This window comes from Raphanus sativus, chromosome 2 (genome assembly GCF_000801105.2).
Source record: "Raphanus sativus cultivar WK10039 chromosome 2, ASM80110v3, whole genome shotgun sequence".
NCBI lineage: Eukaryota > Viridiplantae > Streptophyta > Magnoliopsida > Brassicales > Brassicaceae > Raphanus > Raphanus sativus.
Genome location: NC_079512.1, coordinates 27,042,250 through 27,065,174, shown reverse-complemented (window position 1 = coordinate 27,065,174; position 22,925 = coordinate 27,042,250). Strand labels below are relative to the sequence as shown.

At 35.3% G+C, this 22,925-nt stretch overlaps 4 protein-coding genes, 2 long non-coding RNA genes and 3 other non-coding genes across 12 annotated transcripts; 4 read left to right on the top strand and 5 right to left on the bottom strand.

Annotated features, from left to right (window-relative positions):
- Positions 1-752: 752 nt before the first annotated feature.
- LOC108840483 (uncharacterized) lies at positions 753-3,866 on the top strand. Of its 3 annotated transcripts, none has more exons than XR_008942636.1 (6): positions 753-879; positions 960-1,034; positions 2,669-2,737; positions 2,832-3,088; positions 3,168-3,291; positions 3,381-3,866. It is a non-coding gene; the product is annotated as an uncharacterized LOC108840483 (long non-coding RNA). The 3 variants fall into 3 exon arrangements; XR_008942637.1 differs by having other exon boundaries at positions 753-1,034; positions 2,832-2,918; positions 2,991-3,088; XR_008942635.1 differs by having other exon boundaries at positions 753-1,034.
- Positions 3,867-5,199: 1,333 nt separating this feature from the next.
- TRNAF-GAA (transfer RNA phenylalanine (anticodon GAA)) lies at positions 5,200-5,272 on the top strand. Its single transcript has one exon. It is a non-coding gene; the product is annotated as a tRNA-Phe (tRNA).
- An 866-nt stretch (positions 5,273-6,138) lies between these two features.
- Positions 6,139-6,964, top strand: LOC108841279 (polyadenylate-binding protein-interacting protein 5-like). The gene is made up of 2 exons (XM_018614049.2): positions 6,139-6,474; positions 6,563-6,964. The coding sequence occupies exons 1-2, from the start codon at positions 6,154-6,156 to the stop codon at positions 6,725-6,727; spliced, it is 486 nt and encodes a 161-aa protein (XP_018469551.1). The 5' UTR covers positions 6,139-6,153; the 3' UTR covers positions 6,728-6,964.
- Positions 6,965-8,282: 1,318 nt separating this feature from the next.
- On the bottom strand, positions 8,283-10,626 carry LOC108843412 (protein DUF642 L-GALACTONO-1,4-LACTONE-RESPONSIVE GENE 2). The gene is made up of 3 exons (XM_018616604.2): positions 10,469-10,626; positions 9,554-10,051; positions 8,283-8,973 (listed from the first exon to the last, which is right to left on the bottom strand). Exons 1-3 carry the CDS (start codon positions 10,542-10,544, stop codon positions 8,447-8,449), a joined length of 1,101 nt encoding a protein of 366 aa, XP_018472106.1. The 5' UTR covers positions 10,545-10,626; the 3' UTR covers positions 8,283-8,446.
- A 2,627-nt stretch (positions 10,627-13,253) lies between these two features.
- Positions 13,254-13,379, bottom strand: LOC130508910 (small Cajal body-specific RNA ncR14). Its single transcript, XR_008943094.1, has one exon. It is a non-coding gene; the product is annotated as a small Cajal body-specific RNA ncR14 (non-coding RNA).
- Positions 13,380-15,458: 2,079 nt separating this feature from the next.
- Positions 15,459-16,888, top strand: LOC108839256 (inactive serine/threonine-protein kinase BKN1-like). The gene is made up of 6 exons (XM_018612060.1): positions 15,459-15,537; positions 15,663-15,907; positions 15,978-16,113; positions 16,205-16,338; positions 16,412-16,517; positions 16,611-16,888. The coding sequence occupies exons 1-6, from the start codon at positions 15,459-15,461 to the stop codon at positions 16,886-16,888; spliced, it is 978 nt and encodes a 325-aa protein (XP_018467562.1).
- Positions 16,889-19,259: 2,371 nt separating this feature from the next.
- LOC108840119 (uncharacterized) lies at positions 19,260-20,575 on the bottom strand. Its single transcript, XM_057002841.1, has 3 exons — positions 20,329-20,575; positions 19,943-20,065; positions 19,260-19,750 (listed from the first exon to the last, which is right to left on the bottom strand). Exons 1-3 carry the CDS (start codon positions 20,480-20,482, stop codon positions 19,533-19,535), a joined length of 495 nt encoding a protein of 164 aa, XP_056858821.1. The 5' UTR covers positions 20,483-20,575; the 3' UTR covers positions 19,260-19,532.
- A 203-nt stretch (positions 20,576-20,778) lies between these two features.
- TRNAG-UCC (transfer RNA glycine (anticodon UCC)) lies at positions 20,779-20,850 on the bottom strand. The gene has a single exon. It is a non-coding gene; the product is annotated as a tRNA-Gly (tRNA).
- A 383-nt stretch (positions 20,851-21,233) lies between these two features.
- On the bottom strand, positions 21,234-22,583 carry LOC130507955 (uncharacterized). 2 transcript variants are annotated; one of them, XR_008942606.1, is made up of 3 exons: positions 22,074-22,583; positions 21,639-21,874; positions 21,234-21,453 (listed from the first exon to the last, which is right to left on the bottom strand). It is a non-coding gene; the product is annotated as an uncharacterized LOC130507955 (long non-coding RNA). The 2 variants fall into 2 exon arrangements; XR_008942605.1 differs by having other exon boundaries at positions 21,639-21,798; positions 22,074-22,577.
- Between the last annotated feature and the right edge of the window lie 342 nt (positions 22,584-22,925).

Sequence of the window (22,925 nt, the reverse complement as noted above, 5' to 3'; positions counted from 1 at the left end):
GATAGTCGGAAGGTTTTATATATACTTACTATCAAACTTTGACGGTTTCTCAGAGAAGGTAGCCGGAATAGAAATCGAGCAGACACAAATTGTCAAGCAAACACCAACAACCAAAAAGACACCAACTATAGTTTCGGGAGAGTTAGATATCCATTGCCTGAGAGTTTTTAGACAGAAGATGAAAAGAACGCTGTCAAAACCCTAGATCGAGTTTAGCGTTTAACTACATTGTTGCTCTTAATTCGGTCTGGGTTACATTAAGCCCGTATACAAACCACCGAAGCCCAAATCAATTAAATGAAACGCAGTGCTTTTGATAGATGGGACAGGTGTCGCATCCTGGACACTTGAATTACTGACGTGGATGTCTCCCGTGAGAGAGTGCTTTTCTTTATAGTATTAGATTATAAACTATGAATATTTGTTACCTAGTTTAGAGACGGTTAATATATACAGTATATTATCAAAAAAATGAAAGTGAGCATTCCAAACAGACAAGAATTGTATTACCAAATTTTACCGGTTAAAATGCAAATTTAACCCTATTATTGGGAAGTATTTATTCATTTTCGTGTTTTCCTCCGGGGTTTAAGGATACTCTTTTTATTATAAGATCGTTTATCCTGATGATGGCGCCTTATCATATCAACCAGGCACGCAACTTTATGCTAAGCCTACGTGGCAACTTTAAATTGCGAAAACAATAAAATAAAAGGTCAAAACTGTTATAAGGAGAACGAGGCAAATTCGTATTCGCACACACCAAGCAGAAAGAAAAAATGGAAACCACTTAAGCTGGTGTCTAAATTTAATTTTTGAAAATAAAATAGGCTTACAAAAATCGTTTTGTTTATGTCCAATTTACCGTATAAACCGGCGGTTAGATGCCGCCAAAACTGATTTCTTAAACATCGCCAATGATTATTGGAAGTTTATGAAGCATAGTTTAATTATGGCAGGTGATAATTGCATGTAACAAAGACCCTTATAGCCCAATTAAGCTTAATTTGGGAGTTGGTGCTTACCGAACTGAGGTAATAGTCTCTTCTCTTTTTCTCTATTGGTTTTGGTAAGGGTGTTAATGTGATGTAAGAGGGGAAACCTTTGGTTAAGGGGCTGTTTGTTTCATCATTTGTCATTTCCATTTGATGATTCATTTGTATGATTTATCCAAATGATCCATTCAGATTTTTGTATATGTTTGTTTGTTCATCCAGATATTTCATCTAGATGAGAATGAATCATATGTTTATTTCTTTATTTTCATTTCCATCCAAATGAGTTTAGTAAACAAATTACCAAAATATTTTTGTGTTAATTTAATCATACGATATATTATTTTTAAATATATTACATTTCATTATTTTAATATATTTAGTTTAATATATTTACATTAGAATTATTTCAAAATTAACACGTTAGAGCGGAAAAACAAGATTTCTCGGTTTTAACGGACAAAATAACATTTTTTTGGTTTTGGTGTGAAAATACAAATTTTTGATTTTGGCGAGAAAACACGTTTTTACGGTTTTGGCGGGAAACACGTTTTTGCGGTAACGGGATTTTTCAGTTTGGCAAAAAAAATGAGTTTTTTTTTTATTTTAGCGGGAAAACGAGATTTTCCGGTTTTGGCGGGAAAACAAGATTTTACGGTTTTGGTAGGAAAAGACATTTTGTGGTTTTGGCGGGAAAACACATTCTGATGGTTTTGGCGGGAAAACACATTTTTGCGGTTTTCGCGGGAAAACAAGATTTTTTATTTTGGCGGGAAAATGCGTTTTGCGGGAAAACGAGATTTTTTCGGTTTTGGCGGGAAAACGTGTTTTTGCAATTTTGGCGGAAATGTGTTTTTGCGGTTTTGGCGGGAAAACGCGTTTTTGTGGTTCTGGCGAAAAAACGAGATTTTGAGGTTTTGGCGGGAAAATGTGTTTTTGCGGTTTTGGCGGGAAAACGAGATTTTTCGGTTTTGACGGGAAAACGCGTTTTCGCGGAAAAACGAGATTTGTCGATTTTGGTGGGAAAACGCGTTTTTGAGGTTTTGGTGGGAAAACACAATTTTGTGGTTTTGGCGGCAAAACGCGTTTTGCAGTTTTTGCGGGAAAACATGATATTTTGGTTTTGGCGGGAAAACGCGTTTTTTTGCCGTTTTGGCAGAAAACACGTTTTTGCGAGAAAATGAGATTTTTTAGTTTTTGCGGAAAAACGAGATTTTGCGGTTTTGGCGGGAAAACGATATTTTGTGGTTTTGCGGGAAAACATGTTTATGTGGTTTTTGCGGGAAAATTTGTGGTTTCGCGGGAAAACAAGATTTTCGGTTTTGACGGGAAAACATATTTTTGTCTGACAGAAAAATGCATTTTTGAGATTTTGGTGTGAAAATTTAGTTTTAGGTTTTCCCGGAAAAATAAATTTTCGTGGTTTTATCAGTTTCATGTGTAAATGATATTATGTTTAGGTTTATAATTTGTGAATTACATTAGGGATATAATAGACATTATACCATTTTGAATGAACCATCTCCATTCAAATGATCCAAATTGGTTCATTTGAATGGACTTTAAAATTAAGCCTAGATTTTCTAAAGTCATCTGGATGATCCATTTGAATGAGTTGTATTTTTAGTGCTAAACAAACAAAACTCTCATCTTCATTCAAATGGCTCATTCAGATGGAGAAACAAACATGCCCTAGTTCTTAATGTTGTGAGGAAAGCTGAGCAGCAGCTTATCAATTACAGGTTTACCTCTCTTTCCTTTCCTCTGTGTTGAGTTTTTGTTATACATCCTTGATGATGTTGTGTCTTGAATCTGTGTGTGTGTGTTTGATCATAGGTCACGAATCAAGGAGTATCTTCCCATTGTTGGATTGGTTGAGTTCAACAAGTTGAGCGCTAAGCTCATTTTAGGCGCTGATACAATGTTGTCTCTGATTATCCTTTTTTTATGTTTTCATAAGTTTCTTTTTGATCGGTGTTTTCACGCATGGATTAGTATTCGGGAGAATCGGATTGCAACAGTAGAGTGTTTGTTGGTATGGTACAGGTTCCATGAGAGTTGGAGGGGAGTTTTTGGCCAAGCATTATCATCAGGTAGACATGCTACACTCTGATTGAACTTCTTCATCCTGGTGAGAAACTTACAAGTCTTGTGTTTTTTTTTGCTTTTCAGAGTACAAATTTATATTACTCAGCCAACATGGAGAAACCATCCCAATTTTTTTTCACACTGGCTGGTTTGTCACTGAAAACTTACCGCTACTACGATCCGTCAACACGTGGGTTGAACTTTCAAGGTGAGTGCTCTGTGGCTTTTGAAATGCTACTCAAAAAAAATCTATGCTCTCGTTGCTTTAATAATCTATTCTTCTTCTTATGTTCACAGGTTTATTAGAAGACCTTGGTGCCGCGCCACCTGGTTCTATAGCCTGTGCTCATAACCCAACTGGTGTTGATCCGACCCTCGAACAACGGGAACAAATCAGGCAGTTGATTCGCTCAAAAGGATTGATGCCATTCTTTGATAGTGCCGTATCAGGTACACCTGCTGTATAACATCAGTTGTTAGGTATGTTTACATTCACGGGGTTAGACCCAGCTCAAGTCTCCTTCGTGGCTAAAGAGTACCGTACCACATTTACATGACATCCGACGGGAGGATAAGCATGGCTGGTCTGAGCTCCAAGACTGTACCTCACCTTGCAGACTCTATTCACGCCGTTGTTACCAAACATGTCCGAAACATCTCACGCCCTCGGTCGGTCCTAATTAAGATATCATCGAGAAGATAAATGTCGTTACTATCATTTTTTTTCACTATAATCCCATTGATTAATAAATTACGCAAGAGAGTTGCGCCTCTTCTACTATATATATATCACAAAGTCACAATGCTCTCTGCTATTTCTTTCACAAGTCAGATTCAATACTCTGAAACATTCCAATGTACAAAAGAGAGTATAAGAACCAAATTAAGGTTTTAGGTTGAAACTTGCACATTAGCCTCATTTCTTCAGGGCGTTTACATGAAATCGTCTTCGAGTTCCTGAAGCGATTTGTTGCTTGAAGCAATGTCTTTATTAGATGTCATTTTATCAGTTACAATTAACCCCTTGTAACTCCTCATATCTGCTTGCCTCTCCTTCTCAAGCCTCTCTATCTCTTCACGTTTCTTCTGCAATACCCATAAATACAATGAGGATTTGAGTCAACAGAGACTTTTCACAGGTTAAGAAGATGACGAGGGGACCAAGACAGAAGAAACTGACCTTCTCCCTCAGATGTTGCTTCCTCCTCAGCTCTTTCTGCAGCATTCACTGCTTCTCTCTCCGCTTCATTAACACAATTACGAGCAACCATTCTAATTTCATACATCTTAGTGGAAAATATGAATACTGATGGATATATTCTATTTGAATTTAAGGAAGAGCCCACAAACTAAAAAGGACTTTTACCTCTGAGATCAGGGGTTCTCTCAACTTTTGTTTTGTTCAGTCTGTTAACTATTTCATTAACTCGCTTCTCCACTCTGATGGTCCGGACCTTAAAGAAAACACATTATCAGTTAAGTTGGGTCATTGCTTGATCAGCTTCCAATTTTGAAGAGATAAATCAAAGCTTACCATCTTTGGATTGTGGAAACCAACTTGACCAACATCCATGGAGGCCGTTTTCTTCAAGTTGGACTAGGGAGTGTACACAACATCGACATTGTTCACCTTGTTGCCTGGCAAATAATCCCAGACAACACCAGTTCGGTAGGAAAACATTATATAACCTATAATTGCCCTCCTTCTAAAACGAAACAGAGTAATGGGGAAGTCCAAAACTAACTGGTTATTGTAAATGGCTAAGTTCAGGACAAGAGCTTCAGATTTTATATACCTTGAATGGAGTTAGCCTTCAAAATTCAAAAACCATTTAAACAATCATCACTTAAAGTTACCCAACTACACTTCTCCATATTATCTTTAATAGGAACTAGACTTATATAACAAAGAACAACAAATTGATAGTGCTCCGTTTATTAGGTAACTTTTTAATTAATGCCACGCTAAGATTTTGTTTTGTATTCGGTTATAGCATTCGTCTCTGTAAATCTTAAATTCCTATGAAATTTTACACCTGTTTTTCAAAAAAATGAAACTTTAACAAGTACAAAAATATAAAGAATACATAAAATATAATATTTAGTTAAACAACTTGCGGGGATAGCTCAGTTGGGAGAGCGTCAGACTGAAGATCTGAAGGTCGCGTGTTCGATCCACGCTCACCGCAAACCTATTTTTTTATTTTATGACTCGTGGCCCATATAATAAGAGCCCAGTTCTAAACAAACTAAAATTTCCTTAAGCCCAATCAGCTGAACATTTTATTTTGTGACTGCAACGAAGTCATAAAATAAAATAACTGGGCTCATTCTGCTTGTATTGTGTGAGATTGTATCTCTTGTAACCAGTAAGGTTCCCCTCAATATGTGCCTATAGAAAGCATATAGGGGTTCTGCGTTTTGTAAATTCAATTATTTTGTAGTTTGTTAAGAATAAACATCATTGTTACATAAATAGTTAGTGTGCATCAAGAACCGAGCTCTCTTCTAGTACACAGAACAATCTTTCATTGTATCATATGCTATATAATATAAGAGTTATTCGCATAATATACAAGTATACAGTAATATTATATATGTTTTCTATTTTCCCTTGACACATTGATGAACGCTAGTTTTTTTCTCTGGTGAGCTCATTTTCTCTCCTGATGTTTCGTTGATCCTTGTCCTTTTACGTCCATCGTTGACGAGGTCAAGAGACGATCCCTATTCGTTTTTGAATTGTGCATATAATCACACTCTCCTTCCCACATTTCTTTTGAATTGTCAAATTGGTTTTTGATTTGTTCATGCAGTAACACGATTCGTGAACAGGTTCTCTAATGTAACCTTTGTTGAGCATATATCATTGTCACATGTTCAATCTCTCTCCCTTCAGTGTTATCTGATATAAGTTAAATATATCTTAGGTTGGTTAGATTGTGCAGCATGAGACATAATCAATTTTGTCTTTTCCGTGTTACACAAGTTATTGTTGCTTTCTTCTTTTGTTCGTTAATAATGATAGCAATTTGAATTTGGCAGTAACTTTATTTCCAAGAAAAAAGAAATGAACCCAGGAGGAGCATTTGCATTGAATCCGCATGCAGCATCATACGTACCACTCTCCAAAAGAGTGGATGCTATGGATGGTTTGGCCTCACATAACGTGCAGGGACAAGAGCAGATGTTCATGCCCAAGACATCCTCTGAAATGGCATACAAACAGATAAGGGATGATGATGATTTGTATATGGAGATGGATATAGACATGGATATTGAATACCTTCTTGTGACATTCTCTGGTCTCTCACAAGAGTCTATAACTGATGTATACCTGGCGAACAGCGGTGATCTTGAAGCCACCATTGAGATGCTGAATCAGCTTGAGGTACGTTCATCACTCATCTCTCGTGATCATTCACATAAACATCATATGTTTGTTACATAACCCATGATTTTGATCTATCTTGCTGTAGATATACAGCACTGAAGCTCAAGAAAACCTCCCAGAGACGCTGGATCTTGGGTATCTATGTGAATCCGGGCCTTCAACCTCAAAAGCTTCAACACAAAAGAAGGCAGCTACAGAAGTTGCTATATCGTCATCATCCGTTATTCCTAATACAACTGTATCAGCCTGATCTGATCTATACTTTGTTGTGTACATTGCCATATTTATTTGTTATATGATGATAAGATCATGGCAAAGGATAGGATAGGGATGTGGCATAGTGTTTCTCCTACATTAGTGGGAAGTCTCATGTTGTGTTTTAGTTGGCAGTTATTTTCGTGAATGTGTGTGTATTTAAGAAACACTTGTCTTAGTGAATGAATATGAAAAAGAAAATTGAAGTAACTTGTGTTCTTGTTCTCTTAAGTCTTTGAGACCTATCATATGAAATTATGTAATAATTGTAACACTTGCATTTTTGGCAATGGAGAATCCGTATTTTCTTGAAAATATGGCAAATAAAAAGAAAAAAAATATTATGTATAGAAACAACATGGTAACCTCGATAAACATGTATGTGTTTCAAAAAAAAAAACCTCGATAAATATGTAAAACTCTTCAAATCCATTGTTGCAAAAGCAGAGCAGGTGTCATTTTCGTTTATTTTTTTTTTAAGAAAAAAAATTCCAAAAGTGTTTTAAGAAACTTTATTTTAAACTTGGACTATTTCAAGCTTTGCATCCTACAATGGCTACAAAGAGATTAGCCAAACAAAAAGAAACTACAGATACATAGAACACTATCAACAGAGATTTTAAAATCCTCTGTTTCTTAACAGGTTTGAATCATAGTGATACCATTGGAATGCACTTAAAAAGCTTTTCATTCTAAATTCAAATATTAAAATTCAATTAAATCAAATTTATTATTAGATAGATATCAAATTGTACAGTCAAATAATTTGTCTCGACTAAAGATATAATCGTAGTTTTTTTTTTGAAAAAGAAGATATAATCGTAGTTCAGATATCAGTTGTCTATTTTCCCTACCAACAACTGAGTAGTTAGCTATACCAGTTTCAATAGTTTGATAGTATCATAGTACTCAATAGCACACACAAATATATATATATATATTAACACATAATATATGAAAACTGAATACCCAATTTCTTCTCTTCATTCTCCTGGAGTTTGGATCATATAGACATTGACTGCAACTGAAATGCTACTTTTGGAATATAATTATTTGAAACATATCATTTTAAAGAGTTTCATAAAATAGTTATCAGTTATCATAAAAAAATAGAATAATCCACATATTCCATTTTTAGAATGAAGCAACAAAATAGTCATTTTGTAAAATTTAATTCATGATTCTAAACCTTGATGAATGAATAATTTTTAAAAAAAAAAAATTGTTCCATTAATAATTTCAGTTTTATTCCATTTTATACATCATTTCATTTATTCATAATATTCCTATTAATAGTACACCTTTATTAATCTTTGTAAATCATATGGTCTCCTCGAAAATCCAATATATAGTCATTTGTAAAACTTTTTCTTTTTATTCATGATTCTAAACCTTTGTAAATGAATAAAATGTAAGAATTTTTTATTCCATTAATAGTTTCAGTTTTTATTTCATTTCATTTAGTTTATTCCACAAATAACTATTCTTATTATTTTCTTTTTTTTTAAACGACAACATTTCTTCAGCCTTCTCATACAAGAAAATAGATATAAGCAAGACATTTCTGTTTTATATATAATAACTCTATGCCATAACAACTCACTCGGTATATAAATCATCTCATTTAAAAAGCACCAGAGATAAAAAAATTACTTTTTAGAAAAAGCCCACACTCCTTATACGAAAAAACCTTTAAAATAAAACAAGGACCATTTTAAGCCTTGCGAACGCTGAGGAGCTTAACATCGTCGATCACGGGGCCACACAGAGACGAGAAATCATCGCTTCTCATCGCGTAAAACGTGCTGTAAAACATAACCCTCGTGCGGGTAGAAACCGCCACAAACCGCAAAGAAGCGCGTTTGAAGCCTCCCTTTCCTTTCGACTCGTAAGGAACCTTTAACGTGTCCCTTCCCGCAAACGCCTCGACTATCATCGAGCCTTCGCACGCGTTGTTCGCATCTCCAACCGCAAAAGAAAGTACGTAAGTCTTCCCTATGATGGTCCTAGCCACCTGAGCGATCGCGCTTTCTTTCCCCGCAACTAGCTCAATGGCACGACGGCCTTGTGGGACTGAGAAGTGCTCGACGTCAACGTATTTGACGGCTTTGAGGGATTCGATCATCCAAGCGGGTAAAGGAGAGTGATCATCTTCTATGAAGGGAGGAATCAAAACGCCGGTTGTGGAGTTTGGGAGTAGATAGGGACCTTCTTCGAATCCTCCGTTTTTCAATATGTTCTCTGTTTCATACAATTAAAAGGTATCAGCTGATTAGTTGTATATACTTCCTGACTAACACTAACACATGCCATAGGCCGCAGTCATATTCATGTAATATAACCAATATATTTAAAATCTATGTTCTTACTCAAGTTTTAAACTACAAGTCGACATATAAACTAAGCCAACCAAGCCAAAATCTTCGAAATAAAAGTCCTTCATAAGTTTTTCTATTTATATCAAATTAATCAAAACTAATGAAAAAAATCCATTAAACGTACATCTTTTTGTATAACATTAGAAATATAGGTGACTGTTAATTTAATATATTTATATTCAGTTCTTTCTTAAATTAAAAAATTAACTAAATACAAAGTCTTGGTTCTAATTAGGGCAATATAAGGTTCTACAAACTAGAAAACCAAATATTCAAAAATGACAGAAACCCCTAACGGCCCCGACTATAATTACTAGATAAAAAGCACATGTAGTAGTACACATGACAGATCACAGTGTATAATTGATGAAAAGGATATATTTCTTAGAATAGTAATAGATATAAACAAGATGCATATATAATATAATAAATAACACACTTACTGTTGGTAGGTCTTGGAGGGTACAGGGCCTTGATAGCAACACCATCAATAAGTGGTCCACAAGCAGGATCTTCTTCCTCGCCAGGATTATGAATCACGATCTCTGCCACATTACTCTCGGCTTGAAACGCCCAAGCGTATAGGTCCCATCCACTGCTACTGTACACAGTCTGTATAGGAATGATGCCCGAGTCGGGTGCCACCGATATGTTGAGCCGTTCATCTTGAGCACAAGTCCTTGCGGCACTGAACGTGAGCGAGTAATACATTCCTTTTGTCACGTTAAGTCTCTGTTTGATCGATGCTTCGTTTCCTAGACGGACGGCGAATTTTCCGGCGGGGACTACTAGGAGCATGTCTCCTTGTTTCTGACCGGATTTTATGTATTCGACGAAGCCTGTAAGCTCCCAGCTTGGAATAGCGTTCTTGTTTAGCACTTGTGTTCCTTTCATGTCCGATGGTTTTGGTCCTAGCTCAAAATCACCGTTTGGTAACATCCCTGCGTTTACGAAATTTCCCTTCGGTTTCAGTGAACTTGTTACATTTCTTTGTGTAACTTGATTTTCGTGAAATACAATTAAAAAATTTATCAAGAGTTTTATACGAGAAATGGTTTATATCCAACACAAGGAAATTAAAAAAAAAAAATTTAACAAAATGGTCCTGACCAGGCTTTTTTGTTCAGTGGCTTTAGTTAGAAAATGTCTTAGTTAGACTCATGGATAGAAAGTAAACAGAAGTAACATTTTTTTCATTCACACAAGCATAATTAAGCTTTTAACTTTTAAGTAAACTAGTAACTATTTCTCAAAAGAAGAAACAAATTACTAAAGATGCAATCATATATAATACATGGAAGAGTATTACATGTCATGGTATGAGTGTAGATGTAAGTCAGTATGTAATTGATGTTTACCGTCACGGAAGCAGACGACGGAGGTGATGGTGGAGATGAGAAGAACGCAGAGAAACGACCCGGTGCCTCCTTTCATTGCTAACAGCCTAAGTAGAAGAGATGGAAACAGAGTTTAATAAAAAAGAGTCGACTATGGAAGATAACGAGCGGAGAGGCAATTGCTTATATGGGTTTACAACTTGGAAATTACCTCTACATTTTGCTATAATTTACGGATTTATGCCACTGTTGTGGTTTGCGTATCCACGTGGGGCCGTGACTCACTCTTTTGGGATTTAGCAGATATTGCAGACGTGAATAGCAAAGGAGGTTATTTCTGGAAAATCATTTCATTTCTCAATGTTTTATACCTGCCGTCAGATTATGATTCACAAACCAAAGAATAATAGTTTGTTTTAAATAATACTCTTTCTGTTTCGAATTAATTGTTGTTGTAGAACAAAATTTTTGTTTTAAAATAAGTGTTGTTTTCGATTTTCAATGTAAAATTTATTGATAATATTCTCTATTCTATTTTTATTGGTTGAAATATGATTAAATGTATTAGTAATAATATTTTTATTTTGAAAATATGTAAAATTAAATGTTTTTTCAACATGTGTTCATAAACGTAGAACGAAAACTAATATGAAATGGAGGAAGGAGTTTTTTTAATAATAGTTTTTAATACAAGTTTGCTAGGAAACTGACGTCGTCATTTCACATGTATTCTTTTCATTTTTCATTTCACATATCTTTTCATTTTTTATGATTTTCCATATTTCCAAAAAAACTTTTGTATAAAACATAATTAAGTATCATGGCTATGGATAGTAAACATATCAATGACATTACACAATGTAAGTAGTCACACTTTCAACATGTTTAATGGAGGTTATGGCATTAACTCCAAATCTGGCATTAACTCCAAATCTCCAATGAACATTTTCCTTTGGTTTTGTAACTCATTGTTTTCCACTTTTCTTGCCATTCCTTGCATGGCTCATATATAGTTTGTATAAAGGTAATGTTACTATGCTGCAAGCAAACCTACCGCACGGAATGATATCATTAGAAATGAGTTGGCAAACATTAAAAAGAAACAAGGAATTTCCATAGAAAACAAAACATTATTAGTCAGTTTTTGCATGTTATTTCTATCAACTTAAAAAAGAATTAACAAAAGATTGTGTTGATTACACATACAGGAAAGATTGTGTTGATTCATATCCACATGTGGTGAACACTTAAACCAAAAATGCCAGCTAATGGAGAGATTTGATCACATATCGTCCAAATATCCGCCTTTACACATTCACAACTTAGAGACCAGACAGAATATACAACTTGATCTGATATTAAAGAAACTTTGAAGTAGTAGTCTTATTATATTTTAACTTTGTACGACCGATTAAATCTTGGAGATGTTTTCAAGTATAATGCAAGAAGTATTATACATTTTGGTCTATGTGGTTGAGATACAATGGTCAATGGATGTCCAGTGGACTTGCTTCGAGGAGGATTGTGTGAGCTTTTCTTTGTGACTCCATTATATAAAAAGTTATAAGCAGTTGGATCTCACTTTTTGAGATTTGCGAATTGATTTTTTTTTCTGACAACATCTGATCTTTGTCTTTTCTAAACTTTTTGTTTTCTTTATAATTCACCTTAAAAATAATAAGTTGTGGTGACTGTTCTGCTATGCCCTCGTTCGGCTAAAATCTGGACGTAGGATAACTGTCTTCGATGTCGGCTGGAACGTGGCCTTTGCGATATTGTTTCATGTTCTTATGTTTTTTCTTTTATTTTGAAAAAAGCTCTAAATAAACGACGAATTAAGACTATATTAAGAAGGCCTTTCCATTTTCTTCACAAAAATGCAATAATGAAACATATATGACTGTTAGATTAGGATTCTAGTTATCATTTTCGATTATTTTGTTATCAGTGTCACCATTTGGTCCTTAATTCGAGTAAAGATGGTGAGCAATGAGCAAAGAGACAAGAAGGGTGAATTAGTGAACGTGGGTGGGGCTCTATAGCTGACGGTGTAGTGGGAATGTGGCCCACTCGAAAAGGAGACGGCAGATTATGAGAGAAACAGAGCGCTAAAGCCACCATCGTGCGACTGTCTCAGCCTCTTTATTTAGAAAAACTTATTTTTACTATTTCACGGGCCCATGGCCCGATTCCACCTGTGCTCTCGCTATTACAAAGCAGGCAACATTTATTGATCATTGTGTTTTTCTATAAACTAAGCAAATAATACAGTGTTATCACATCTGATAAATATATAAATATTCGAATGAACAGTACGCCCATTTGTTTTTCATCTATCACATTCCATTTCCATCAGGTTGTCGATTTTAAGACGATGTAAAAACAATGTTATCCAAGCAACCGACAAACACCATCGTATACGATTAGCTAGTTATCCGTATACGATTAGCTATTTAGCTAAAGAACCATAATTACAACCTAAGCCGCATTATTGTTCAAAACTCTTTTCACGTACGGAGTAGCTAGTTAGCTTTCATCTAAAAGTGTCCATAAGCAGTAACCCCTATTAGTTAATCACGTAAACGCGTTTTCATCAATAAAAAAATACTACTACAAACGCACTAGCTAGATATCTACTTTTGAAGGAAAATAGATATAAATACCAATGACTTTTTGACCCGTTTGGAGACGTAAGAGTGTGCATTAAGCGATTAAGTATGTTAAGAGTGGCATGTGAGCGTGGTCCGACTCTTCTGCTTCTTTCTGGTGGCGTTTAGCGTCCACTTGACTCTGTCAGTTGACGTCGTCAAACTTCTCAGGCCGTGACGGAGGAAAATCTTGTCTTTCATCTATAATTTAACGGCGGCTTAAACACCATGCATGTGGCCTTCCCAAAAAAATCCAGAACCACGACCGTCATGTCCGATTTTTGAATCACGTGCCAACATGCATCGAGCCACTGGCCCACTGCCCTCTCTCAGTCTCTCTTACCAAACCCAAGTAACAACTTCAGTATGTTAATTAGTAAATGGCAATTGAAACTTCTTCTTTATGTTTATTCTTCTTTTTTACTAATCCAGTTATGTTTATTGATTGAGTTCGAATTTTATCCCAAATACTTTTCAAATCTATCTTATTAAAACACAAACATTCTGTTTGACTTAACATTTATTTTGTAAGTTTTTAAATTAAATACACTTTTATACTTTATAATTAAACCTACATTAAATCATTAATGTTGCTTTCTTTATACTATTATCTATGTTTCCAAACAATATACTTATTTCTTTATACTACTATCAATGTTTCCAAACAATATATTTTTTTATACTACTATCAATGTTTCCAAACAATACAATAATTAATCTTAATTATTTTATATCTATCATTTTCTCTTTAAAATTTTGTAGAAACGTCATAATTTCATAAATTGCAAAATAATAAAATTTAAAATTTGGATTATAAGATTACAAATTATGAAACTATTATAATTTAAATCAAATTAGATTACATATCGGTCATCCAACAGTTCAATCGGTTAGTCTCGAATTTTAATGATTTTTTTTTAATATGAATATTTTAAAAATCTAAATTGAATTGTTAGATCTCCGAATTAACCGGTATAATCACAATCGGGTTGAATTAAAAAACACTGATTTAAATGCAAAAATATTCTAAATCATTCTTTAAAATTACCAAAATATTTGTTATATTATTAGTGAAATTTTTCATCGTAAAATATTATACGCTTCCAAACGCGGGTCAAAATCTAGTTTACTTTAAAACAAAATCATGTCGGATATAACTTCTATCCGTAATAGATAAATTAAATCGTAGACAAGCTGACCCCAATGCATACACAATGATAAATTACTCAATCGGCTATATACAAAATTTTGAACACTCCTCGCTTGTGCATATGGAACCTTCCGAAAAAAATTAAAAGATCAATCTAACAGTATGAAAATGTGTTACTTCAAAATAACTCTAGTGGGCATGATTGTCCATTGCATCATCTCTTGAAAACTCACTTCGTTAAATAAGAAAATTAAAAATAATTTGTTATCAAATATTAGTTGGGAACTTATTTGAGCATTAATAGAAGACAAGGAAGATAAGCTCATCAATGTTTTAGGACCCTCGTGTGTATGTGACTCACATGGGAAGGTCTTCACTCTTCACTATCTTCGTTTCTTGCCTTGCCTATCCTTTTCTAGAAACATTTCTCCACATTGATCCCATAAATTGCAAAAATCCATAAACTACAAGCCTTCCAAAAAGGCTTGGACTTGAATTTGGGCTCAAGTTTTGATATCATCCATGCAAAACTATTTTATCTTGGATAAAAAACTACCTTTGTTAGAAGATAGTATCACGATCACATTCATTGGACGACTGATTACATACCTCCTGAATATGATAAAAACTACCTTTTGATGGTTTGATGTTGAGACAATTATGTAACGGTTTTAGGTCATCTGGGCAAGAAGGGTGATGTCTATACATGTGGTGTCGTCTTGCTTAAACTTGTAACTGGATTGAAAGCTTTAGATAGAGAAGAGAAAAAAATAAATTCAGATATTATATACATATAATACACAACAAACTTAAAAGAGGTTTAAAGAAAAAATATACATACCACATATTTTAGACCATAGAAGCATTCTTAGCTTCAGTTAATGACTTGGACTCGAATTTGGGACCGTAGAACTTTTCCCCAAGAATATCAAATCAAGATCGCTTTCTCAACCTACTTGGCAATAAGTCAATAAGTAACTAAAACGAACTTAACGCGTTTCTCTGATTGTTTAGTAAATCTCAAATTTGCCTTAAATGGATATAGTCATAGACTATTTTAGTTCCTTGTTCTCCTTTGTTTGGCCTAAAGTGAGCAAATGGTTGACTTCTTCTATCTGAATATCCTTTCTTCACCTCATTATAAAACCCCAAAATCTACACACGTGTTAAAAAACTGAAACCAAAATCTACAGATTAATCATCTCCATCAACAATGGGAAACGGTCTAAAGCACTGTAGACAACAACATCCTTCATTTCTTTACGAGCCTCTCTTCAGCTCTCCAATTTTGGGTACATCTCTCTTATTAAAACCCGTTTTAAGTTTTGCTGACACTTCTAATAATCTGATATAAATATTATATATATATACATATATATATGTAACTCAAATTAAAACATCATGTGTGTGTGAAAAGAGGAGGCAGAAAACGAGAATCTGAGAGTCTTCAGCGCCAAGGAACTGAAGAAAGCAACAAAAAGATTCAGAAGCGCCAGGGTCGTAACTACCCACGATGGTTCGGTTCAAACATTCTATAAGGGATACATCAATGACGCCACATCTGCACCATCAAGAACTAAAACCAAAATCGCTGTTTCTGTCATGGAATTGGAATGTCTTCAACATAGTACTCCACGGCCAAAACACGTGTGGATAAGCAAAGTCTGTCAATTTCTTACACTTGTTCTTATATTTATCGTCACGTTGTGTACTTATTATATGTGAGTTGCAGGAAGAAGCGGAGTCTCTAGGAGAGATATATCATCCCAACTTGGTCAAGCTTTTGGGTTACTGTTATGAAGATACTAAATCACTTTTGGTTTTCGAATACTCGCACAAAGGAAGTTTGCACGACAACATATTTGGAAGTTAATATCTTTCTCTAACTAATTTGTCCATTTGATAAATCGGTGTAGCTTACCTTCCTTGACATACACGGTTTCATGTTTCTCTCAACAGAAGAGGAGACATTGCCTTGGAAAACACGGGTTAAGATAGCCATTGGAATAGCACAAGCTATTGTATTTCTCCACTCCATCAATAAAATCCCGTTACACCATGAACTCGACATGCATAACATTATGCTCGACGAGGTTAATGACTTACTTTTTTCTTCTATTGTTAGTGATTTTTGAAACTAATACCTAAAAGTTTTGATTTCATCAGCAATACAGTTCAAAATGGCTTTACCTTGATTCAAAAAACAAACTTATCGGAGATAAAGGGAGAATTGTTGCAACTACATACCTGCCTCTTGAATATGCAATGAACGGTCGGCATACCAATATCTTAACTTTTATTTTAGTAATTTGATTAGTCTTTCGCTGATCAAATCTTGAAGAAAATTGTGTAATAATGTATGTAGGTCATGCGGGAGTGAAGACCGATGTTTTCACATATGGTGTGATCTTGCTTGAGCTTTTTACTGGTTCAAAAGGTGGAGAAATATGTCTGAACAGTTTAGATATTAGGACTAGATCGTTTGGGGAAACAATTGATCACCGACTTGAGAGCGATTATCCTACGCATGCAGCAGCAAAAATGGGCAGACTCATCCGAAGATGCACCAAGAGGAACTGGACGGAACGACCGTCTATGCAACATGTTTTGGATGTTCTTAACTATATTGCATGTAAATATTAAGTATATAACTTAATGTCTAGAGGTATTAATATGTTATTGAAAAAGTTGAGAGTTTATTTGCACATTTAAGATATTACTAGATTTTGATCCGCGTTTTCGAAGCACGGGTTTTTCTTTGGATCGTAAACAAAGTTTGTGAATTAGTATTTTGGAATTAGTGTACAATATTATGTCACAAGTCATTAATCGAAGAAGATTCCTTGTTTAAAATATATAATTTAAGAATTAGTTTATATAAACTTTTGTATATACATTCTTATATAATAATTTTTTAGGTCTTGATATTTTACCGGATCCGTAAAAACTTGACCAGCACTGTACCAGACTTCACCACATGTTCCACTGTATCAGGATAGCTTCTTGAGAGAACAAGACTTGAGGGAGTGTCTGAAGTGTAGAAACTGAGTCGATGCTTCTCAACTCCATAATACTCAGCCAAGATATCCTATAGAACAAAAAGTGGGTTTTGCTCACTAAGATTACATAATTGAGTATTTCAGTATTAGAGAAGAAGAATAAGCATATACGTACGTTGAAGCTCTCCAAGGTAGCTTGTTTCTTGATTTCGAATTTACAACTCTTATCATGATCACTATCAAGGCAGACATTGATTATCATAAGCGATGATGCCTCGTGCACTTGGTTTTCCTTCAGACTCACCTGCCAATTTAAAATCATATCAAAAATCAGCATGTATGTCTTAGCACAGTATTACATAACAAAAACGGTATCTCTCTCTTACATGTTGTGTTAAGAAATTTTTATCAATGCTGAATAGCATTGTGGCACTTTCATCTTCTCGAATATAGATGACCATAACTGCATTTGTGGCTTTTTGAAATTTAAAAGGTGGATCATGTATGTCAAAAAAAAAGAGTAAGAGTTACACGTTACATGTTATGAGTCAATATTCAAAAGACAAAATTACCTCTGCATCACCACCAATATTCAATAGAAATCAAATGCACAATCTTTGATCAACAAACAAATGGAAAATATATAGCCCTTTAAAACTAATAGAAATCAGGAGGACTATATAATCTTTAGAAGAAGACACATTTCAAAACGCTTTTGTCTGTCTTTTCGGATCCTACTTCATCAGGTTCTAAAGATGGCCGAGTCGGGAGCAGAATATCATCTCCAAAAACAAAGAAGCATTCTGACCAAAAGAAGAAGAAACAACTACTTCACAGGCTGTTACTCTAGTTACCAGGAACATATCAAAAACAACACCATAAGGTATCCCAAATGGACCTCCATTAATGCAAGTGTACTTTTATTAGTAATTGCAGTTAAATAGTTTGTTTACGCTCGTAAATCTGAAGCATTGAATAATAACAAAAACAAGGTCGAGTATGTAACAAGGGTCATCAGCTCAATAAAACTTTGTTAGGTTCAAAATGATTTAGTGACACAATTATAAATCAAGATCATATCATATCCTATACAACCAGCCTTTGTTTTCTCTCAAAACATCTCAAGTGAATTCAATCTTCTTAGCTACCTATATCATGCACTAGTAGAAACACTCACCACCACTAACTTGTTCTTATATGCAACACGGCAACCCACTAAGTTGTACAAACACTTTTCTTATATGTCTGCAAGCAACACTTGTAATCCTACTGGTGATTTTCCCAATATGATCCCCCCACACTGGTGTGATCGTTCACATAAACGTTCTCTTCCCATTTGCTTTATGGTAGTGCTGGATGATGGTTAACTGCAGAGTCAAAACATCTACTATGAATATAATGATGAACTAAGTAACCAGGTTTTATGAGTATGGTAATATCTTAATTCCTGCCTTAAACCACTTTAAATATGCATCTTCGATTACTTCTTCATGTAGTCAAAATATCATGCGATGAAGAATAGACTTTCATCCCTAGTTCGTATTCAGTGTTTCTTGACTCGCTTAGTTTCTTGTCAAGTTCCATCTCCTTGGTCAAAGATTTCTCAAGCATCCTCAAAACATGTTTCTTTGCTGATCAGCAGTTTGCATATTGATCTTAGCACTCAGATCACCAAAAGTTTCATCTGCATTTATTGCCTTATATGAATATAAGAATCATAACAAGAATGTTAAAATTGGTTTAGTAAGGTTTGGTCACTTACAGGTTGCAAGTTCATCTAAAACAAAACACAACTTGTGGAAGTTTGAAGATTGCTTTTTCATCTCTAGCACTTTGTCTAGTAACTGCTCTAAAGACTGTTTAGCATCATGTAACTTCGAGATAGTTTCTCCATCATGTTGAGCTAGGCTCTGGTACGAGGCTGTCGTTGTCATCCACAGCTAGTGATACATGGTGTTCTGTTTCTATTTCCACTTTTAAGCTTAAATGTGAATTCATACTTTCCGTAGAAAAGATTAAACAATTTTAAAATTTATTGCAGAATTAATTTAACAAACTCCATGAGTAGTAGTAGTAGTAAAGACAAGAGTTACAAAGTCAAAACTTCCCCAATCAAAAGGTCCAAAACCAAGGGGTCATTACTACTAGTACTAGGTATAGAGAACCATTAGATAAGGTCATCAAAAACAAGCAAAACTAGGAAACAGACGCATTGTAACATTAAGAATAGACTTGAACTGGGCAAACAAACTGGGGAAGAATGCCTTCCCCAAGTCACGTATTGTTCATCATTTGTTGGCTTCAGGTTGAGCAAAGGACTTGGTGACGACATAGCAGTCTCTTGGCTCGATGTTGATGTAATAGTCTTGTATGGTCTCTGTGATCTCGAACCCAAACTTCTTGTAGAACTTGATCGCATCTTCGTTGTTTGTCTGAACATGCAAGAATATCTCAGACGTGTTTTGCTTGGAGCACATGTCAAGAACATGATTCAGTAGCTTTGAGCCTGCCAAAGAAGAAAAAAAGTTACTGTATAAAATTTAGCTAAAAGAATGGGATGAGATAACCTCTTATGCATTGATGTTTGAGAAAATATTTTGGTTAAATTAAAAGACATGCGCAAAAAAGGAAAAGGACTATACAACATATCAGTCCTGTTTTCACGTTCCAAAGATTCAAGTTTTGCTATATGACTCACCAATGCCAATGCCGCGGTATGGTGCAAGAACACCAAGTGTCATTATATAAACTCGCATGGGCCCGCCTTCTTTCTTCTCCAGCCGACAAGCAATAGCTCCAACACATATGTCACTGTAATAAGCTGAGGAGGAAGCAAAAACTCATCACTAAAACATCAAGGAGTTTTAAACTGGATAACCCAAAGAACAATACCCTCAAGACAAATGATATTAACAGTCTATAATTAGTTTCATATACTGCAAGATATATAACAACAACTAGGAGAATCTTCTAACCTGTCTAAAGCAAAGCCTATTCAAAGAACAAAATCTCAAAGCAACTAGATTTTTCCTATTGAAAGGAAGAGAATATTGATCCATAAAGGCATAAAGACAGAAGACGAACCAAGCTTAGTGAATTCGCCGGATGAGATTGCGTCAGCGTAGTACTTGTCGTTGTAGCGAACCGGGAACAGAACAGTGTTCAGTTTCTTAAGCTGCATCAGGTTTTTGTCTCTCACTCCATCGAGTGATACGCTGACTTCTCTCCCAGTTCCCATCGCCGTCTTCCTCTACTCGGAAAACTTGTATTACGGCGAGAAAGAAGGATGGACAGATTCGTCGTCGTAAGGACAAAAAAGGGAAAAAAATTCAAGTGAGGCTTTTATATAGTAGATTCTTTTCAGACAAAACGCTATTGGGTATCTACTAAAGCCCATACCGTCCTAACCTTCTCTTCACCCAGAGGGTTTCATTCTTGCCATACCTTACTTAAATTGAGGTTTAAAATAAGAGGGGGAGTGTGATCTTCTTCTACTTCTTAAATTGAAATTTGAAACTAGAGCAAAAATAAAAATGCGTCTGCCGGGAGTCGAACCCGGGTCTATTGCTTGGAAGGCAATTATCCTAACCGTTGGACTACAGACACTTTTGTTGCATTTTATCTTTTAACCTATTTGTCTATTACTATTCCGCAATGGTAACAAAGACATCCCTGTCTCATCTTTGGTACTTGACATAAGATACACTTCTGAGACTCTAGATTTTTTGGGTACAGAGGAACAGAAGCATAGAAAGAAGATGCGATTTACATTATAGAGAAGTCAAAACACTTAAAGAAGATGGCATTATACCGAAAAATCACCAATTTGAAGGAGAAATACTATATACTGATATACTTGGCGTCCATGATGAGTTGTTGTAACACTTAGAGCAACATTATTGCAGGGACAAAATTGTTGTCTCTTAGCATTTTTTATTATTATTTTTTGATTAAGAGACAATATTAAGAAACACAAGCAAATATGTAGATTATTGGTAGAAACTTTTATGTTGTATCTTAGTAAAAATCATTTGAAGTACATAACAAGCAGTACAACTTGAAACATGAAACATAAAACAGAACAACAAAGCACACGCACATGAAGTATGAAACAGATAGAGAATAAGCATAAGAACTTGAAACAGAAACAACACTCACAGCTTCCCAGTACATGTCCCTTGCTTCTATCTGCTCTTTTGCATCGAGTACCTGGTTACATTACATGTGCAGCTATATCAATAAACTCTAAAGCTCAACTAAGTCTCGAATCTAACTTTCTGGTGATCAAGTTCTTATAGATTATCACTTTCATGAAAGCTGCTCAACTAAAGAACTATAAAATCCCTAGACATAGCAATAAGATGATCATGACATGAAGTGATGAAACATAATACCTTTGTACAGAAGCTGAAAACAGGAGGCACAACGAGCGCAATATCTTCATCTCTCTCCTTCCTCACCACAAACCCACAACCACCACACTCCCTCTTACATGCCTTTTGTGAAGAACAGGTAGAACCCGATTAACAAAGATATTAAACGGTCTTCACATTCCTGAAAAGGAAGGAGTCAAAACAAGACTTCACGTGCATCAATCTACTCAAGCTCATCTCTCGTACACCAGTTTTCACTACATAACAGAGAACATGATTAAAGATGACGATCACACAGTTCTTCTAACAGAGCCTAATTACACTAGAATCTTTACCACTCTGTTATCTCAACAAGAAAAGGGATAAAAACTATGCTTTTTGCATCATCATCAAGCTCCCAAGATTACTATACCATTCAATCACATTCCACAAATTAGCAATCTTCATCTCTCATACCTGTCAGGGAGAAATCAATCAAGCAGCTGCAGAAGGAATCATCCCAGCTTTCCTCGCATACACAATGATACCACCAGCATCAATCACAGGCCCGGCATCACCAATCGCCTTAAGCCTATACTCCTTCCCCGTCATATGATTAATCAAAACACTTTCCGCTTCCCTTAACTCCGCCGTCGTCACATCACGTGGATAAATCTCCCTTGTTGTCACCGAGATCCTGAAAAAGATCCTCGCGTACGACTGCGCCACCACCGCCTTTCGTAACCCTAATCTAACCTCTCAGCACGAGAACTGCGCTTCTCCTCTTCGGTTAGCTTCACTGAAACTAGGGACGTCGACTACGAGCATCCTTATTGCAGGGATAACATTAATGTATCTTCCACCTGCTCTGTCCAGAGAAGTAGAGAAGGAGAAGACGAAGAGAAGGAGAGGAGGGAGACGACGAGAAGGAGAGAGAGAAACAATGACACGTGCTCTGTCCAATCTCATCCTTCCACCTGTCCCAAGGACCAGCCCAAAACAGATCCAAACAAAGGACTTTCTTCGATGGTTCTTAGTTAATTAAGCCTTTTTCTTTTTTTTTAGCCCAAAATTACTAAGGACCAAGGCTAAGAACCCACGATAATGATGCTCTTATGGTCTTTAGTTTGTGCCCTTATGATATTTTAGTGGGTTTCAGTTTCTTTCACTTCTTGCTTTTTAATTCTTCTTATCTAGGTCTATTTCAAACGTTGTATTTGTGAGAACCAATCTCTGTATTTTATGGTTTATTTTGTATTATATTGGATTTTTTTTCAGCTAAATTCACTTGAGTTTATTAAGAGTTGTTGACTTAACACACTAGTATTT

What these genes read in the sequence shown, in the direction of transcription:
- LOC108841279 (XM_018614049.2), top strand. Translation starts at nt 6,154, where the DNA reads ATGAACCCAGGAGGAGCATTTGCATTGAATCCGCATGCAGCATCATAC. An exon ending in AGATGCTGAATCAGCTTGAG is followed by an intron (nt 6,475 to 6,562) that starts GTACGTTCATCA and finishes ATCTTGCTGTAG; the next exon opens with ATATACAGCACTGAAGCTCA.
- LOC108843412 (XM_018616604.2), bottom strand. Translation starts at nt 10,544, where the DNA reads ATGAAAGGAGGCACCGGGTCGTTTCTCTGCGTTCTTCTCATCTCCACC. An exon ending in CGTCGTCTGCTTCCGTGACG is followed by an intron (nt 10,052 to 10,468) that starts GTAAACATCAAT and finishes TCGTAAACGCAG; the next exon opens with GGATGTTACCAAACGGTGAT. An exon ending in CCCTCCAAGACCTACCAACA is followed by an intron (nt 8,974 to 9,553) that starts GTAAGTGTGTTA and finishes TGTATGAAACAG; the next exon opens with AGAACATATTGAAAAACGGA.
- LOC108839256 (XM_018612060.1), top strand. Translation starts at nt 15,459, where the DNA reads ATGGGAAACGGTCTAAAGCACTGTAGACAACAACATCCTTCATTTCTT. An exon ending in GCACGACAACATATTTGGAA is followed by an intron (nt 16,114 to 16,204) that starts GTTAATATCTTT and finishes TTCTCTCAACAG; the next exon opens with AAGAGGAGACATTGCCTTGG. An exon ending in ATAACATTATGCTCGACGAG is followed by an intron (nt 16,339 to 16,411) that starts GTTAATGACTTA and finishes TGATTTCATCAG; the next exon opens with CAATACAGTTCAAAATGGCT.
- LOC108840119 (XM_057002841.1), bottom strand. Translation starts at nt 20,482, where the DNA reads ATGGGAACTGGGAGAGAAGTCAGCGTATCACTCGATGGAGTGAGAGAC. An exon ending in CGGCGAATTCACTAAGCTTG is followed by an intron (nt 20,066 to 20,328) that starts GTTCGTCTTCTG and finishes CTTCCTCCTCAG; the next exon opens with CTTATTACAGTGACATATGT. An exon ending in ATACCGCGGCATTGGCATTG is followed by an intron (nt 19,751 to 19,942) that starts GTGAGTCATATA and finishes CTTCTTTGGCAG; the next exon opens with GCTCAAAGCTACTGAATCAT.